At 42.6% G+C, this 17813-nt stretch overlaps 1 protein-coding gene across 3 annotated transcripts in view; it reads left to right on the top strand.

Annotated features, from left to right (window-relative positions):
* Window positions 1-2049: 2049 nt before the first annotated feature.
* The window catches only part of LOC108918411 (histone-lysine N-methyltransferase 2D-like), a 39353-nt gene continuing 23589 nt past the window's right edge, over window positions 2050-17813 (top strand). For 2 of the 3 annotated variants that reach the window (XM_018725588.2, XM_018725589.2), the window contains exons 1-16: window positions 2050-2765; window positions 6304-6388; window positions 7442-7532; window positions 10788-10990; window positions 11210-11319; window positions 11548-11710; window positions 11818-11989; window positions 12234-12348; window positions 12475-12653; window positions 12753-12916; window positions 13030-13650; window positions 13996-14801; window positions 14953-15063; window positions 17025-17138; window positions 17347-17451; window positions 17543-17724. In XM_018725588.2, the coding sequence (XP_018581104.2) occupies window positions 6340-6388; window positions 7442-7532; window positions 10788-10990; window positions 11210-11319; window positions 11548-11710; window positions 11818-11989; window positions 12234-12348; window positions 12475-12653; window positions 12753-12916; window positions 13030-13650; window positions 13996-14801; window positions 14953-15063; window positions 17025-17138; window positions 17347-17451; window positions 17543-17724 (3185 nt within the window). In that variant the 5' untranslated portion in view covers window positions 2050-2765; window positions 6304-6339. The remainder of the gene's footprint in view (window positions 2766-6303; window positions 6389-7441; window positions 7533-10787; window positions 10991-11209; window positions 11320-11547; window positions 11711-11817; window positions 11990-12233; window positions 12349-12474; window positions 12654-12752; window positions 12917-13029; window positions 13651-13995; window positions 14802-14952; window positions 15064-17024; window positions 17139-17346; window positions 17452-17542; window positions 17725-17813) is intronic. The other variant, XM_018725586.2, reaches the window with a different exon arrangement.

Below are 17813 nucleotides of genomic sequence, written 5' to 3'. Positions count from 1 at the left end.
TCTTTTGGTTACATGATTTCAGCACATTGGTTAAATGTATATATAGCTGGTGTGTCTCAGAATTTAGCTTGTGCAGCAAAAACAATTTATTCAGTCCACATGCAGAGACTGCATTGTTTGTCACATGACAGCCCTGCATGTTAAGAGGGAAAAGCACCAGTAAAGGTGAAAACTGCTGGGAAGTTAAACATGACATTTTACTTATTGACCGCACTGAACTATTTTAATCATTTTAAGCGAATTGTTTCTTAATCGGTAGCAACAATTCCAAATGTATAGGATAAACTTGAGCCACGACTCAATCATTTATGGTGTTAAGATGGTTTCTGAAACATAGCCAAGTTGTGAAATGTCAGGAGCTTTAAAAATGTAGGTTATTATGAAAATGCTTTGTCAATCCAGCACAGGGAGTATATACATGGAGGGAAATAATGAAGCTCAAGTCAGAAACCATCGACAAGTGTTAGTAAACAATGCAGCGTGATCAGATCTTATAACTGAGCCGCATCATTGCTTACAGGTCAGAGCAAGCTGCAGCACTTATACGCTGCCGTGCTTAGCTCACGATAACCTCGCCGATTCCCCAAGCTGGCAGAATTTAAAGTAGAAGTCCAATCATACCACAGTACAACTGAAGTGTTATTAAAACATGCATTTCATCTTCACAAAAGGAGGTCCGGATCAGATATTTTACGAAGCCAGTTAAGTTTACCACTGACAACAAAATTGAAGGTTAACCAGTCCCTCCCCCAATAAATCCAATATGTCCATAGCACCATGCTAAGAGTGGCTTCCCCAAGACACTCAAGTTGTGATCATACAAGCGCAGTGATTTTTTTTTTTTTCCCCTCTCCATACCAAGCAGGACAACTCGTTTGGTCCATGAAGCCAAAATGTCACCCAGCTCCCTCTACACCCAGGAATGTTTGCCTCAAACAAGTGTCACACCTGGATTTAGGGTTACGAACCAGCAGTCCTCGTAGCGCGTAAGCGCCGTTGAGTTCCTGAACCACCTGGTTCGCAAATGAGCCCATCTGGTCATTGCATCCACCTTTTGAGAAAAACCCTGAAACCTACAGGACATTTACTGTAGTCTTAACTGTTCATTAATTACAGAGCATCATCATAGGTGACCAATATTTCAAATACTGCTTATACTGGTTTCAGCTGGTAGGGCACTGGTTAGAGCAGCTGCCTTTTGACCTCAAGTCATAGGTTTCAATCTCACGTCCAACTGTAGTACCTTGAGCAACGTACTTATACTGAATTGCTCCAGTTAAAACTACCCAGCTGTATAGAAGGGTAAATGACTGTAAGTGGCTTTGGAGAAAAGCGCCAAGTAAAAAGGTTAAGAAGTTAATTCGCATACTAGTAAATGTTTTTTAAAAGCTCAGTCAGTGGATTCAAGGACAGCGCGACCAAGATTCTCCTCATGGCAACTGCTGTAGTTCCAAGCCCTCCGGACACGGATATTTTCCGTTTAAAATGGAAACAACGTCGTAGATGAAAGATGATCAGTGTTACTAGATGTCTTATCGAAGCCATCGGCACATACTTCTGAGTCGCTAGTTGTGTACAGCGTGTTTAAACGCTAAAGCGGCCCTCATACTCTATTTTTACTGCTAACGCGCAGCGCCGCACAGGCTTTTTTCTACGTGTAGCTCTTTCGTCACTTCGCATGAAACCGTCCGGTTCCGATTGGCGGAGTGATACATCACCAGGACATCGCACTCACTGAGCGTTTGTTCCGAAACCGAGCCGTTCGAACTAGCGGCCTAACGTCGACTCACAACATTAACGACGAGGTTAAACTGCTAGTGGAAGGTGAAACATTTCGGCCTTGACGGCCATTTGTTGGTTAAATATAACATGCACACATTTGTATAAATGCCAGTGAAAATGGCGACATATACACAGCTCTACGCCGGATGATCACACTTGTATTTACGCAGATACCTTAGTTTTTGGCCCCCAGAGAGTTTGTATTTCCAGCAGGGCTGTGAAACCCTCTCCCATTTGTCCGAGATTGAAAGTGGCCTCAGTCCCAGCTCTCTCCGCATCCTAAAACGGTCCCCGGGTGTGTGTGAGCGTTAATGCAGTGCAGTAATATCACATCCTGAGGCACACGGCTCGGCGGCACAGCGGAGAGCGGCCGTCGTTCGAGGTGCAGCGCGACACCACACGTCGACGTCGGCTTTCTGGCTTATTGCGGTCGGGAGGAGCAGCTAAGCGACGGGGAAAGCGCCAGAGTTTTCCCAGCGCCCAATCTCGGCATGTGAATGCGAAGTGGAGCGCGGATTCGGGGCGAAATGCGTTTCACGCTTCACAGTAAACAAACGCGAGCGAGGCCATCGTTCTGGTGCGGATTAAATTATGGAAGCGATGTAGCTGGGCCAGCAGCGGCGCACCGCCAGTCGGACACAGCGTCGAGCGAGGCGCGTCGGGACGGACACCGCGCTTGAACTTTGATTGCGGCCGAGCAGCGCGGACACTGACTGCGTCCGCACGGGGGAATATTCACACGCGACTGTCACTGTGTCTGTGTGGGAACACGCCACACACACGCGCCGCTGGCTGCAGCCCGCCCCATGGCTCCTCAGCACTTTGGGTCGGCGAGCTAAAGCGGCCGCCCAGCATCCAGCGCTTCCCCCTTCCCTTCTCCTCCTCGTCGCTCGTACTTTTACAGATGAAAGGCGCGCTCCGTTCCGATGTGGCCGGCTAGCGGGGCTCGCGCGCCCTAGGAGGACCGCACCGTGCTTCGAGTGGTGAGTGTTCGCTCATTTTTCCTCCTCCACCAACTTCTCTCTCTTCGAGCAACCGTCCGTGCACGTTGTGAATAATATGTACCTGCGCTGGGGAGGGAAAATGATCCGAGTGTGGCGCACTAGGGCCTTTTCAAGGGAGCGCTTTGCTAACTGTGTGGCAAAAAATGGGTGTTTTTGCAAGTGCGCATTTGGGCTGCCGGCCGCCCGGAGCCGGAGAGCCGAGTCGGCGCTACTGTGTGGCGCTGCTACGTCAGCTGGCGTCGCGCTCCTTTCCCACCTTTTAACTAGACTGGGATGGCACCCAAGTTAGGTGTACTTGGGTTAAGTTTTAACTCGGTCAGCGTGGAACGCAGCCGACGAACTGAACGACGAAGTTGGGGCGCTGCGGGAGCGGCGGTGTCCTTCATTATCCGCGGCTCGTTCTGCCTGCTTCGTTAGTAGGTCGAGACGAGAGTTGGCACCGGGCACCTAACTTCGCGTGCCTGGAATTCACATTGGCAAAGACTTGCCCGCTCTTCTACAGATCTGCTTTGAGGTTCTCGGAGAAAGGAGTCAGTCCCAGAATTGAACTCATTTTTGATCACATCGCCCAGCATTTCCATAGAGTCCCCCCAGGCCGGCCCAGCCCCCTCCCTTTGTTTTTTCTTTCTTCTCCCCCCCCCCAGCCAACCTTGATGTGTTAGCTAGCTTTGCCCGCTGCTAATCTGCTCTTATTTAGTTAGCAGGTGCACACATTTTTGATGATAGCCTGCGGCCCGTGATTCTGCATTTGGACGCGCGGGTTGTTTGCACCGCGGCCGCCCATTTGCAGAGAGTTGAGCGCTTAGCTGTCATTCGCCTCCATTATTTTGAATGCAGGCCTCATCAAAAACATTGCATCTCCATTTTAATTGAGGCTCTTTTGTTTTAAGCGCAGCCCACGCGCCGCCCGCCGTAATGAAAGCAAGTGGTAACTGAGTAGCCCCGAGCTGCTGGTTACCCACATGGCCCCGTACTGAGAGAGAGGCCGTTTAGCCGCTCAGCTAGTCACTGTCTCGCTTTGTTGTTGTTTATCTGTCCTAGGATTAGCGTACGATTTGCTGTGTTGACCGCCCCCAAGCAGTGTATGTTAAATATTCCGGGTAATATCACTACAAGGAGACTAGTTTACTGAACCAGTAACATCCCCCCCCCTTTTTTTTTTTTTTTTTGGTGCCTTAGTTGCGTTCAACGTTGTTTCATCTCGTTTCCCTTTCGATTTTGAATGCTGAATCTACCGGATCAGACCATATTAAGACATGTTGTTTTTTTTTTTTTTTTTAAAACTGTCAGACTGCTCGGTTTCGCTTCTCCTGCCTTTCGCGACGAGTTACCTAGCTAAGCCTAAGTATGTCCAGGAACGTGTGTGCGGATGTCCATACAGGAACGGGCTACCCGAGCAATGGCTCCGAGCGGCAGCCGTGCCCTGCTTCGCACATACCACACTGAGCCTCTTTGAAGCGGGGCGACGTCGTGAGCGAAACGCTGATTCTTACTGACAGTTTGTTTCGCGTTTTTGCGGCGCAGCTCTGCCGTCCCCGGGCTGGACCGCGCGACCTGCTCTGTCTGTGTGTGTGTTTGTGGGAACGTTGTTCTCGCGCACATGACATGCGAGGAGACGCTGGATGTAGGACGGTGTGTTGCGTCTCCCCGCGCCGGGCTCCCGGGTCAGGTGTGCTGTCCAAGTGGGTCCGATCCGTGCGCCCCGGGGGCTGCGGCGCTCCCTCCTCTGTCCTCCGCGCAGGTGCCAGCTCGGCGACCACGGCATCTGTGCGTGGCTGTCCATCGACTTGAGAGACGATGGGACACGTGGGGACAGGCCTCCTCCAAGACGAATAGAGACACATTCACCACCGATTGATCCTGGGCAAAGCTCTCAAACGCTCACGGGTGTAAACAGAGAAAAAAAAAAACGAATCTTTGATACTGCTGAGTCACTCAAACTGTTAGTTCTGGTGAACACACTTGCATTGATTTATTTAGCTGATGCTTTTCTCTAAAGTGACTTACGCTGTTAACGTTACAATTATTTACCAATTTAATACAGCTGGGTAATTTTACTGGAGCAATTCAGGGTGAGTACCTTGCTCAAGGGTACTACAGCTGGAGATCGAACCCACGACCTTTGGATACAAAGGCAGTAGCTCTAACCACTGCACTACCAGCTGTCCAGCCAAGTTACTGTCATTTCCCTTGTTACTGATGCCTGTTTTGTGATATACACACACACCTGTTGACCTTTATGTGATCTCCCATGGTGTATGTTCCCTTACTTGTAGCTTAAGCAATGTGTCATGTATTCTACAGGGAAATGTTTAAAGAAGTGAAAAATGCATCTAATTTAGTGGAAAGTGTTAAATAAAGATTGTCAAAATTCATATCGGTATCACAGCAAAGCAGACTGCTCATTATGCATGTCATTATTGACATGATGAATTCCTAAATTAACCCAGTTTTCTTTTAGAGGTGTTGCCGTTTGTGCACCCTTTCCAATGAGTTTAAAGCAAGATCGCATGACCTGCCCGGATTTTGAAATGTTTGTCCATATGCTGAAAACATAACATGTTCTGAATATTTACTGCGACAAATAGCGACGGTATTTACTTGTATTAGTTCAATCGTAGCACGCACCAAGTTGGATTTCCTATCCTAGGAACCATTGCTTCCGTAGCTCAGTTTCAGCCCGTGCTCGGACTGTACCGGAAGTGAAGGACACGGAAGTTCATTTGAATCCTTGCGGATTGTTTTACTGAGGAAAATCGGATTTATGATGATATGTTTGGGTACGTTTTTGGAGATTTGTCTTGATTATTGTTATTTTCGTTACCTTGCGCTATTTTGTGTTTATGCTTTTAAAAAAACGTTTTTAGAACTTTTTTTGTTTCTTGCACCTCACATAGCAGAGTCAGTTGTTTTGGTCGCTTTTTCAGTAGTATATGGTTTCCGGGGTTTTTGCAAGGCATCTCTGGCGTTATGAATTGCTGGTCAATCGCTCTTCTTTCTCCGCAGTTTTTGAACGCTATCATGGTTGTGAAAACACTGCCAAGAACTTGATTGTCCTCGAAGCCAATTAGAGGAGACCTTGTTTTTGTTTATTAATAGCTTCCGTTTCTCTGGAATATTTTCTGTTATGTTCATCAAGGTTAAAGCTGCTGCGGTTTGGACAGTTCAGTTCGTGTATAGTATTAGTATAGAATGTTAACATAACAATATGTATATATATATTATTTATATATATATTTTATATATATATGAAATAATGTTTTCTCCATTTCTGCATTATATCTCATTTCTATAAAAGTGTTTTTGACAATGCCTTCAACAAAGTAATTAATAAATACAGAACACATTACAGTACTGGTTTCAAAGACATAATTATTGATCGAGCACTTTAACAATGTATTTAAAGAAAGATTAGATATGTGCAGATGTCTTCTAGTTTTTCTTTTTAAATCTGCCGACTGAACTCTTTTCACGGTAGCATATCATGAAAACAAGTATTACTCCTGCTTTCTTTCAGATCTCTCTGTGAGAGAGATTGGGACTGGGAGAAGGGATGGATGAGCAGAAATCAAACTGTGAGGAGAATGATTCTGAAGCAGCAGGTACATAGTTCTTTTCATGGATTTTGAAGCTGTTTTCCTAATACTGTGTAAACTAGAGCAGTTCTTTTTTCTGCAAACTTCTGAGGTTGGAAATGCCAACCAGTAGTGAAATTAAAAAATGGATTTTAGTGGAAAATGCATTTCTGTTTTAATACAAAAATCAGGGTTTATTTTTCAAAGACACATGTGCAATTAATTATTTTTGACCTGTTAGCAAATATTTATTGTGAGAGATGGTTGATTTTTAGTTACAACATGTGGAGTACAATGAAAAAGTAGAAATGTAGAGCTACAATGATAACATTTTATGTTAACAGTAAGTGTGTTATTGATCTTTTCTGTATATCAGATAACAATAGAAAATATAACCTTTGCATAACTCCCTTGGATATCTGTAATTTTTACAGTAGTTCATTAAGTAAACCTATTGAAGTCTTACTGCACATTGTACTAGGGATAAAACATGTCTTTAGCTCTAGTTGTGTTTCTCCTGCAAAATAACAGCAAGTGATGCATAAATAATTAAATGCATATTTTTGCTAAAATTATTTTGAAGCTCACTGTTTAGTGCACTAGAAGTGTGGAATTTTAAAGAGTTTTTATGCATTGTTGCTTTCGGTCAAAATCAAATCAAATGTTCTTTATTTGTTTCTTTGGCTGCCAGACTTCTTTTTTTAATACTTTAATAAGTACTGCTTCTCATAATGAATAGGAGTATTTTGGCCATCTTAAAGATAGTTATAGCAGCATGGTTACACACAACATGTTTTGCTTTTGTTAACTTTAGAGTATACGTTAATCCCTTTTGGCAAAAAAGAGAACTTAGAATTGATTTACTACTGTTTTGAAGTTCTGCATTTTCGTTTCATTTTAGTATTGAGTGTTTACCGTGGTTGAAAATGATTGTTTAAATTATTACAATGTATTTTATCTGGGAAAGTTATTTCTGTTTTATTCAGCTTTTAATTAAAAAAAAAAAAAAAAGTATGATGCATGCATGCATGCATGCATGAAAAAGATTTACATCTCATATCGCATCATCATACCCTTCAGCTGATGGCAGCACACCTCCAGAGAACCCTATCCCATCTGATGGGGAGAAAGAGCCCCCAGAGACAGTCATGGACACTTCTAATGCACCTTTGTGAGTACCTCATCTTTTAAGTAGTAAAGTTCTGATTTTACTCTCAGTAAGAATTCATTGAGCTCTACAGCTGGAAATGTAGCATTAGTGGGCATGGTCACACACCACTGTGTCTGGTTGTGTTAGAAGTTTGTGCTGTATGTTTGTTTTTAATCCAGCTAAATATTTTATGTTTCTTTAGCTATTTAATGCATTTCACAGTTGAAATAATGCACAATTGAATATTTTATATGAGGAATCTATCATTTCCAATTTTATTAAACATGGGGTGGAAATAACCTTAGTTTGTGTAATCAAAGGGCAGTTGCACTATTTAAATCTAATACAGGCATCCCTTGATTTATAAAATTTAATCAGTTCCTGAAAATGGCGTGGGTATCAATTTCAGATGCCAAATGCCTATTTCCCATTATTTTAAATGGGGGTGAAAAATAATGCGTTCTCAGCCCATTTGAAAACTCCTGTGCAATTTTCCTAAAAATCACTACAACTCTGTAAATCACCTATATAACTATTAACATGATTTCAGCATAATATAAAAAAAATTGCATGTACATTTGTAAATTTAATAATTCAAAGTGACATATCTCAAAACACAACAGAAAAGTGGATTTCATCTGTTACCTTCGCTCTCTTTCTTCCAAAACATGCTTGAATTAACTGGGGCAAACTTCTGTCTCTCTTGAAAACTTCAGGGCTGGAGTTGCAACTCCAGGGTAATTCTTACATTTTTTTAATTGCTTAGTTCTTCACCAAGATGAGCCATTAACAAGCAGGGATCGTTTGTGCACGTGGCATTTATTGTGAATTTTATGCAGCTGTACACTTTCCAGAATGTACATACATAAAAATTCATAACTAAACTTCTGCATGTCTACAGTACACATTTCTGTCACATCCGTTCTCATGTAAAGAGAAAACAATTGAATGATGTCTAATTTTACAAAATGCAATCTATTACACATCTGTGCTTCTTTTTTCCCCCAAAAAACTTTTTCATAGCAGTCATGATAAAAAAAACAGAAGAGGGCAGATAAACCATGCAGTTGCCATGAGCAACTGTTCAGCAACCAGCTTGACATAATGCGTAATTGCAAAGTCAGTTCTTGTACAGGCCAGTTGCTGGTAATACATTAAGTTATAAATACAGTATGTTTTTGTATTACTTTCTAGTTAGGCTACTTTTTCCACTTTTCCTTCCTCATGAGCCATTGGCTAGCCATCAGTAAAGAAATCCATGTTGTTTACATCCACACCAGCAACTTCGCTACTACATTCAGTATAGACTCAGTGGAGTCCAGAACACATTCATATGTTGATTATCTAAGTGATGGAAAGAACAGCATTTGTAGTAATCAAACTTTTATCAGTCAGTACAAATTTTGATGTTTGTCCATCTTCAGCATGCAGATATTAAGTCATACTAATAACTGAAATTTCATTAATAAGTATGAATGGGTAAACTTAAATATAATTTAATTTTAAAATGAGACAGAGCAACAAGGTATAACTTTACTTAAAAGGAACAGTGATGTAAAGACTTATTTCCTAATAGTTTAGATACTTTGACAATTAGGAGTCTTAGTTATTTTTAATTCCTCAATGCACTGAACTTTAAATCATGTTATAAGAACAATTGAAATCTGTTCCGTTTAATGGTTGTTGGGTCATGCAATTATGTCATGAAATGAGCTGCAAGCACCACATTAATATATATTATACAGTATAGTTTCATTCAGTGCTGTACATGGGGTCATGATTTGAAATTACTGTCAATGAAGTTTTTTCATTTAAATATTTATGTGCATTTTTCAAAGAAAAATTTTTGAAACTGTCCACAGTTTTTATATGAATGAAATTCAAATTTAGTTTATAAATAAACATTATATACAGAGAGCATTTGCTTTTGTGTTGTTTTAAAAGAGCAAAAAAGTGACTAAAGACAGAGAGATCTGGATGCAAATGTGCTGACTACAGTACATTAGTGAACTCCTGCTTCACTTGTGCAACCCGCAGCTAACAAATTGTTTTTGGACATCCTTTGGAGAAATGTCATTATCCAGATTTTTTGTTCCATAAACCGAAAAGTAATTTCGGACAGAGTTTGTAAATTAAAAAATGTACCCAAAGAAAGGTGATGATAAGCCCCATGACCTGGAATGTTCCAGTTAAAAATACACATTTTCTTTTAAGAGAAAGAAATTTATTAAATTCTACTTTAATAAGTCTGTGGCATATTTAGGAATGTGACAGTGTTGCTTGAGGAAAGTGGGGCATTATGGGAAGGTATGACATTCCACAGGTGTCTGTGTCAGCAGAGAAATTAGCAGGAAAAGTTTAGCTAATTAGCTTTTTTTTGTCATCTGTTAAAGGATTAAGCAAAATGAGATTATCAATTTAGGCAGTAATGTCCAAGGTCCACTAATCCTAAAATGTATGAAAAACAGTGGTGCGAATTCTACTCACCTTCTCTTTTATACTAACATAAATTGAGGTTTCACATAATTGCAGATCGACTCTGGAGTCCTTTGCTAATGGAATTGCTTCATTCCATCAATGGCTAACTAACAGCAAATAGAAAATTCAGGCAGAACTAAGCCCAGTGTACACTGCTGTATGTTACCACCAGTTTCAAGGGGGTTGATGCTGGTACAAGTTAAACAATTAAATGTTCCGTTATGTTTTTAGTTTGCTGTTAAATGTCTAAGTAGAGCTTCATTGTAGTACTGTAATACAGTATGAAAAGACATGATTTGTATTATAATGGTTCAGGTATTTGAAAAATGTGAAAATGATTGATTGTAGAAGTACATGTTAGTACTTTTATTGCTGTAATAGAAAACAAACCATGAACAAAGAACTTGAACAAACCATGATAATTTATAATGTTGACTTCTTATTGTAGCAAGCCACAAAATTTTATTCTACAATTTAGAAGACAATAATAGTAGTGAAGAAAGGTAATTGTGCTGTGTTGAAGGAGAGGAGCAGACACAAAAAATTACAACTTGTCTTTATTCGGTTTGATGCAAATTCAGGTGGATTTTATTTTTTATGAGAAGCATGTAACAGTTCCTTCTCTGAGTTTGTTTGCTGCTTTGGAAATACTAATATAATCTGTCCTTGGAGCAAAATGATGAACTGATGTTCAGCCTCTTGTACGTGTTTCAGCTGCTTAGATTTACAGTACCTGATGAAATGGAGGCTATGGACTATTTATGTGTTATTGACTTTGTGGTTTTTTTTTCCACACAGGCGGACTAGTAGGGTCTGTGCACTTTGTAACTGTGGTGAACGGAGTCTACATGGGCAACGGGAACTCCGACAGTTTGGGCCCTCGCTCCTCTGGTCACCTCTGGAGGACTCTGGTTCTGCACCCCTAGTGGTGGGAAGTGATGAACTGTCCTTCATTGGCTTCCCTGACCTCAAAAATACAGCTTCTCTCTTCGACAAAAAAGGTTTGAGAAAAAAGGAGCAAAGAAAAGTCTTCAGGGCCACTGTCATTGTTTTTCCATGATTTGATTATGCCTTTGACTTCCCGTCCAGATCTCTTCTTTATGTACCTTCCTTACTGTCCTGCCTTGTTATTTTGAGGTGCTCTGGTAATGACAAACACAATTTTAAATAACTTGTACCATCATACAACATTTAGTAAAACATACTTATATATTATCCAGGACACTGTTGGGTGCATTACTGGTGTGCTGTCTGGTCCGATGGAGTGAAGCAGGTTGAAGGTGAGGAGCTGGAGGATGTGGACAAAGCAGTCATCTCAGGGATACAACAGGTTGGTTGGGCTGCTGCACGGTACTGCAAATTAAACACTCTGACAGGTGACTTTCCAAATTGGAACAAATTCCAGGTAGCCTTAGCCCTCAGCATTTTGCAGGTATTACAAAATTGTCAAAACATGTCAATGCATTGTCAAAGCATGTCAATTTTGAATAGTGAATATTTGAGATGCTGTCCTGGGAATCTGAGACTACAGGGTCAATATGTTGCTCTTATTTTTCAGCAATGTGAATACTGTAAAAGGCTAGGTGCTACCATAAGATGCCGGGCAGAAGGCTGCTCACGGTTCTACCACTTCCCCTGCTCGGCAGCTAGTGGATCCTTCCAGTCCATGAAGCAGCTTGCCCTGCTGTGTCCAGAGCACATAGACAAAGCAATTGAGATAGGTATCAATGGAAATTTTTCCATTTCTCTGCTTTTCTTCTTTTGTCCCAATGTTGCTGGTGTGTGTACTCACCGTCTTTGTGTTAACCATTATTGATCTGTGACTCAGCGGGTGAGGAGGCACGCTGCGCAGTGTGCGACTCAGTTGGGCAGCTTCCGGCCTTGCTTTTTTGTACTGGTTGCGGGCAGCACTACCATGCCACCTGCCTGGAGATCAGTGCCACACCTCTACAACGGTCTGGGTGGCAGTGCCCCGAGTGCAAGGTGTGCCAGACTTGCAGGTGAGGTCACATAAGTGTGTACTTGTATATTAATTTGGACTCCCCCTCATATACATATATTTACATACACATCTGTGAACGTATTTATATAACTTTTATTTATTAAAGATACTCCATATTTGGAGTTATTTTTATTTATGTATTTTTGTTTTCATCAGGGCACTGTCTTGAGACTTGTTTACCTGTGTTGGAGTTGAATAGGCAAGGAGCAGTACTGTATGTTCCATGCTTTCTTGATTTTTAGGCAGCCTGGTGAGGACTCTATGATGTTGGTTTGTGATGCCTGTGATAAGGGCTACCACACCTTCTGTCTGCAGCCTGCCATGGACTCTCTGCCATCAGACCCCTGGAAATGCTGGGTGAGTGCATGGCTCAGCAATCCCATCTCCATGTGTCATCCAGTTCAATGTGTAGTTCTTGATCCATTTGATGAATCCTGTGGCTATTTTTTAATACAGCAGTGTCTTCCTTTCTCCCTTTTCCAGAGGTGTCGGGTGTGCAGTGAGTGTGGCATCCGGGGTTCCACTCTAGCAGGCTCAGCACAATGGTTTGAGAACTATAGTGTGTGTGAGATCTGCCACCAAGAGCAAGGTGCTGTGTGTTGTGTTTGCAACAAGGCATCTGAGCCCTTGGTAGCCCTGCACTGCTGTCAGGCATGCAGCAGGTGAGTGAGCAGGGAGTGTGTGATGGGAGTCATGTATGTATGTGTGAGAGAGAGAGAGACACCTGACATGTCACCCTGTCTTTCGCTTGCTCCTGTTAGATTGGTGCACATACATTGTGCCACAGTATCAGACTCTCCCAAAGGAATGTACACCTGCCACCATTGCCAAGAACCACGACTGGAGTGCAAAATGGAGATCAGTCTGCCAGCTGTTCCAGTTGTGGTAGAGTCTGAGATGGAACCAAGATCTAGCTTGGGGCCCGGTGAGTCAGGCAATGGTCCAGTTACCACAAGTATAACAAGACCTTTCTTTCCTAAAATCATACTTCTTTATAGCCTGTCACTGAGAATGTGCATTTTTTTTATGGGTAATTAGACAAAAATGATGTTTCAGTGGAGGGAGGCTGCACCACGGAAGGGGAGCCGGGCGCAGCAGCGGAAGTGGAGGGAGACACTGCAGGCCTGGTGGAGGGAGGCACAGCAGCAGGAATGGAGGGAGACACTGCCTGCCTGCTGGAGAGAGGCACTGTAACAGAAATAAGTGAAGGCACTGCTGCTAGAGAGGAGGGAGGCATTGTAACTGAGATCAGTGAAGGCACTGCAACCAAAGTGGAGCCCAGTAGTGTGGTGGAGATGGAGGGAGGAACTGTGCCAAAAGTAGAGAGCGGCACTGTGGTAGAGATAGAGGAAGGTGTTGTGGCAGAGTTGGATGAACACAGTGCTGTAGAGATCACTGAAGGCACAGCCACCACTATGGAGGTTGAGGCAAGCAGGGTGTTTGAACCGGAGGCTGAAGGAGATACTGCACTGAAGGTGGAGGAAAGCCTTGCAGTGGAGATGGAAGAAGGCACTTTTGTGGAAATGGAGGGACATGTTACAGTGGAAATGGGTAAAAAAACAAAGGAGGAGATGGAAGCAGGCATTGCCCTGGAAGGCCTTGAGCCTAAAGCATCTGAGTGCCCTGCTGAAGAACCCTCTGTTTTGAGCAAAGATACAGGTAACGTAATCAACATGATAGGTGTGTTGTATATAGGGATTGGTGCACACAAAAAAATCCCCTGTACCAGGAACATGCCAGTTTTATTATCTATATGTATATGGTTTTGGATCTGAAAATAGATTCAGAATACAAATACACAGTTTAAAAGAAAAAAACATCAAATTAATCTTTATTTTTGTGGTTTCAATGCCCATGAAGCAGAGGAGCAAATAGAAGTTACAAATTGGCACCTTTAAAATTTATAGTCTGTACCTTATGAAGTGTGTTCACAGAAATGTATCTTCAGTCGCTTCAGTACATCTAGCATGTTCTTGTTTGTTCTGTCTGCTCTCCTGTTTTTAGTGGAGCTTGGTAGTGAACTCCATTTATCAGAAGGAAGTGGATGTCAAGAGCCAGAAATTTGTCCTCTCCTTGCTCCCTCTGATGGTGTGGAGGAGTCACCAAAACGGCCATTGAGTGAAACTCAAGCACTTGATGTAAACCAGACTGCAGAGTCCCAGTTACCAGCCATGGACTGTAGGGTGGACAGGTATACTGAACCAAGGGAAAGTGGGGTCTTTCCCCCTGTGGAACAGATGTCAGAAGAGGAAGGAGCAACGGGAGACGTTGGGGACTTAAACGAACCTTCAACTCGGGAATCGCCTTGCACTTCACCCCTCCTCACTATTACCCAAGAGGAGGATCAGCTTCCCATGGAAGTGGTGGAGTCAGAACCTCAACAGCTATCTGAGGTGGTTCCTTTGCCTTCTAGAGTTGAAGCCCCTCCCCCTTCTCATATGGGTACAGGAATAAACCAGTCAGAAGAGGAGGAGGAGGAAGATGAGGAGCATATAATGCCCAAAGAGGATTTCCACACCAATATAACTATCAAGCAGGAGCCCCAGGAAGTGGGACCCAAGCAAGAGGAGTTCTTGGATGAGATGTCTAATCTTAGCCATGGGGATGGCAGCAGCAGTGGGTTCCTGGGCTCTCCTGGAGAGCCTGACACCCAGTTGCTGTCCACAGACCTCAGCCTGGGGCCTACCGGCAGGTCCCGATCGGATTCCCTGCTCACCGAGACTGATGACTCGTTGCCCTTTGACCCCCTCAAACCAGATGGTGACAAAGTGAAACGCAGGGGCTCCCCAGCTCGCTCCCGTGTCAAACAGGTAATGCCTCATTTAAATTTTCGCTTGTTTTCTTTTACTCACTGAAATCATTTATGTACGTCGTAAGTAGTTTCAACATATGAATTGAACTTGCTTTTAACAGGATGGTTACCTTTGTTTTTTAAGACAATGTAAACTATGTCTGTACTAGTGTCGCAGCAGCAGTTTCCCAGGAAGACGGCGACCGCGAGGAGGTGGCAGCGGGAGGGGCCGTGGGCGCTCGCGACTTAAAGCCATGGCCTCCTGCATTGAGGCTTTCTTGGTGAGCCTATGCTAGAACACAAAGTATCCATCCAATTTTATTGCTATAGGTCCTCTGCAAAACTTTGATTCCAGATGTAAGAAGAGTTACATCTGTGTTTGGATGAAGGTGGGAATGTTGTAATCGAAGCAGGGAGCTTAGTTTTATGTAAAAAATTTGGGCACCCCTGGCCAACTTACACATTTGACTAATTTTGTAAGTGAAAAATAGTAAACATACACTGCAGGAAATGGTGTTAAACAGCATATTTGCAATTGTTAGTGCACAGTTATTTTATGTTCTTTTAAACATATGAACAAAGAAAATAGTAACTGTGGCATGTACAAGAAGTTTGGACATCCGCCTAAGTCCATATTTAGTACCACCCCTTTTAGCACATCAGTTTGTAAATGTCTTGTGTTTAGCTAAGAGTTTGTCCTTCTTATGGGGATGTTTGATTAGATCGCTTCTAATTGAGATATTCTTGAGCCGTCTTGAATGCACAGCGTGTTTAAGATCTACCCATTGATTTTCACTGATTAAGTCAGGGGACTAAGCGCCATTCCAAAACATTCACCTTGCTTTTGATCAAGTAGCTCATGGTAGCTTTTGAGATATGTTTAGGAGCATTGGCTCATTGTAGATGCTATTCCCTTTTCAGCTTCTCAGCTGTTAAACATTGGCATCCAGAATTTGCTGATATTTAGTGGAGTCCAGTCTTCCCTTTACCTGTACAACATTTCCTGTGCCTTGGCTGCTACACAACCGCAAAGCATAATGGATCCATCCCCATGTTTAACAGTTTGCAAGGTTACCCTCCCTCAAATGCTGTTCCTTTTCTCCAAAAGAACCTTTGTTGATTGTAGCCAAATATGAAGTAAAAATTGAACTCAGTCCACAGAACTTGTTTCCAGAAGGCCTCTGGCCTGTCTAAATGTTGTTTTGCATACCTCAGGCCTTGACTTTTGTGATGAGGTTGCAGGTAATGTTTCCACCTGATGACTCTTACATACAGATCATGTTTGTGCGAGGAAAGCTCCACGTGAAATGGTGCACCACCACTCCTGTGTTAGCCAAACCTTCCTACAGGTCCTTTGTAGTCATAAAAAGGTTTACTTTTGCCTTTCTGGCCAGCATACAAGTAGTCCTCTCAAAGTTTTCTTGGTCTTCCAGATCTCACCTTAACTTCCCATTTCTTGATGACATTATGGACAGTGGAAATTGGAAACTAGAAGTGTTTTGCTGTTGTTTTATACCATCCCCATGTGTTGTAGGCACCAGTTAGCTTCATGTTCAGATCCTTACTCAGTTGCTGAGAGGAGCCCAAAGTGTGGAGTGTTGGGGAATTTATTTAGCTCTGCAGTTGTCAACAGGTGACAACTCCTAATGGCTATTAAGGTCTAATGAGGTGATTAGGGTAAGGGACCTTGCGCAAAAAAAAAAAAAAAATCTTTATTGCTGGACTAGTGGAAGGGTGTCCAAACTTGCACATGCCAAAATGACTGTTTTCTTTGTTGCTATGTTTTAAAGTTCATGACATTAAAAAGAAACTGTACAATAACATTTGGAAATATGTTGTTTAACACATTGTTTCCTGCAGCAGTTGTTTACTACTTGTCACTTACAAAATTAACTAAATATGTAATTTGACCAGGGGTGCCCAAACTTTTACATTAAATTGTTTATTAAGGTACTGCTTAGACTTCTGAAATAATTGTTTCATTGCCCTTTTTTATAACCAGTATGTTTCAGTGCTTAGATTCAAACTATTCACTTGATCTTTTTCTTTTAGTTTTAAGCAGTTGTACCATTAAACTAGTTGTTACAATGATCCTGGTTATGGTTAGTAGTGGTTGTGACCTACCTTTGTTGTCAGTCGGTGACAAACATGGTTTTGCAAGTGTTAAAATGAAGTGCAAATACAGTAAATTATGCGTTGAGTAATTTTTGTTTTGTTTTGTGCGTGCTTTGGTCCCCTGCAGCAAAGCATGGACACAGATACTGGTGTTGGTAAGGATGAAGAGGAGGAGGAAGATGACACTATGCAGAATACTGTGGTGCTCTTCTCCAACACGGACAAGTTTGTCCTGCTGCAGGTAATTTACCAGTCAAATCTTTCAAAGTCACGGAAAGAACTATTGCTGAAAGGGGAGCTGTTGAGAGTACATCTCAAAGTTATGTGTACGGATGTTAGATTTTGAATTTCTGAAGTGCTTAATTTCGTGACTGTTTGCCCATCTAATCCCACATATCTAGGTTTTTCCAGGCACTGCAGCAGACCTTGTATTTTCTTCTGCATCCTAGGACATGTGTGTGGTGTGTGGCAGTTTTGGCCGAGGGGTAGAGGGACAGCTACTGGCATGTGCCCAGTGTGCCCAGTGTTATCATCCTTATTGTGTGAACAGCAAGGTCAGCTCTTTCATCTTATACCAAGCCTCATGCACAAACTCCTCCCTGTGTAGCAGTTCCTAAGGTTCTACAATTGTATCACATTTTGCAGATCTCCAAGGTGATGCTGACCAAGGGCTGGCGCTGCCTGGAATGCATTGTGTGCGAGATGTGTGGCAAGGCCTCAGACCCTGCCAGGCTGCTGCTGTGCGATGACTGCGATGTCAGCTACCACACTTACTGCCTCGACCCTCCCTTACACACTGTTCCCAAAGGTGGATGGAAGTGTCAATGGTGTGTGTCCAAGTCCTGCCACTTGTTTCATTACCATCTCTTCCTGTCACTTTGGTGGACAGTAGATAAATCAAAAATAGTTTTTCAGT

This window comes from Scleropages formosus, chromosome 22, assembly GCF_900964775.1.
Source record: "Scleropages formosus chromosome 22, fSclFor1.1, whole genome shotgun sequence".
Taxonomy (NCBI): domain Eukaryota; kingdom Metazoa; phylum Chordata; class Actinopteri; order Osteoglossiformes; family Osteoglossidae; genus Scleropages; species Scleropages formosus.
This window is presented reverse-complemented; position numbering and strand designations above follow the sequence as displayed.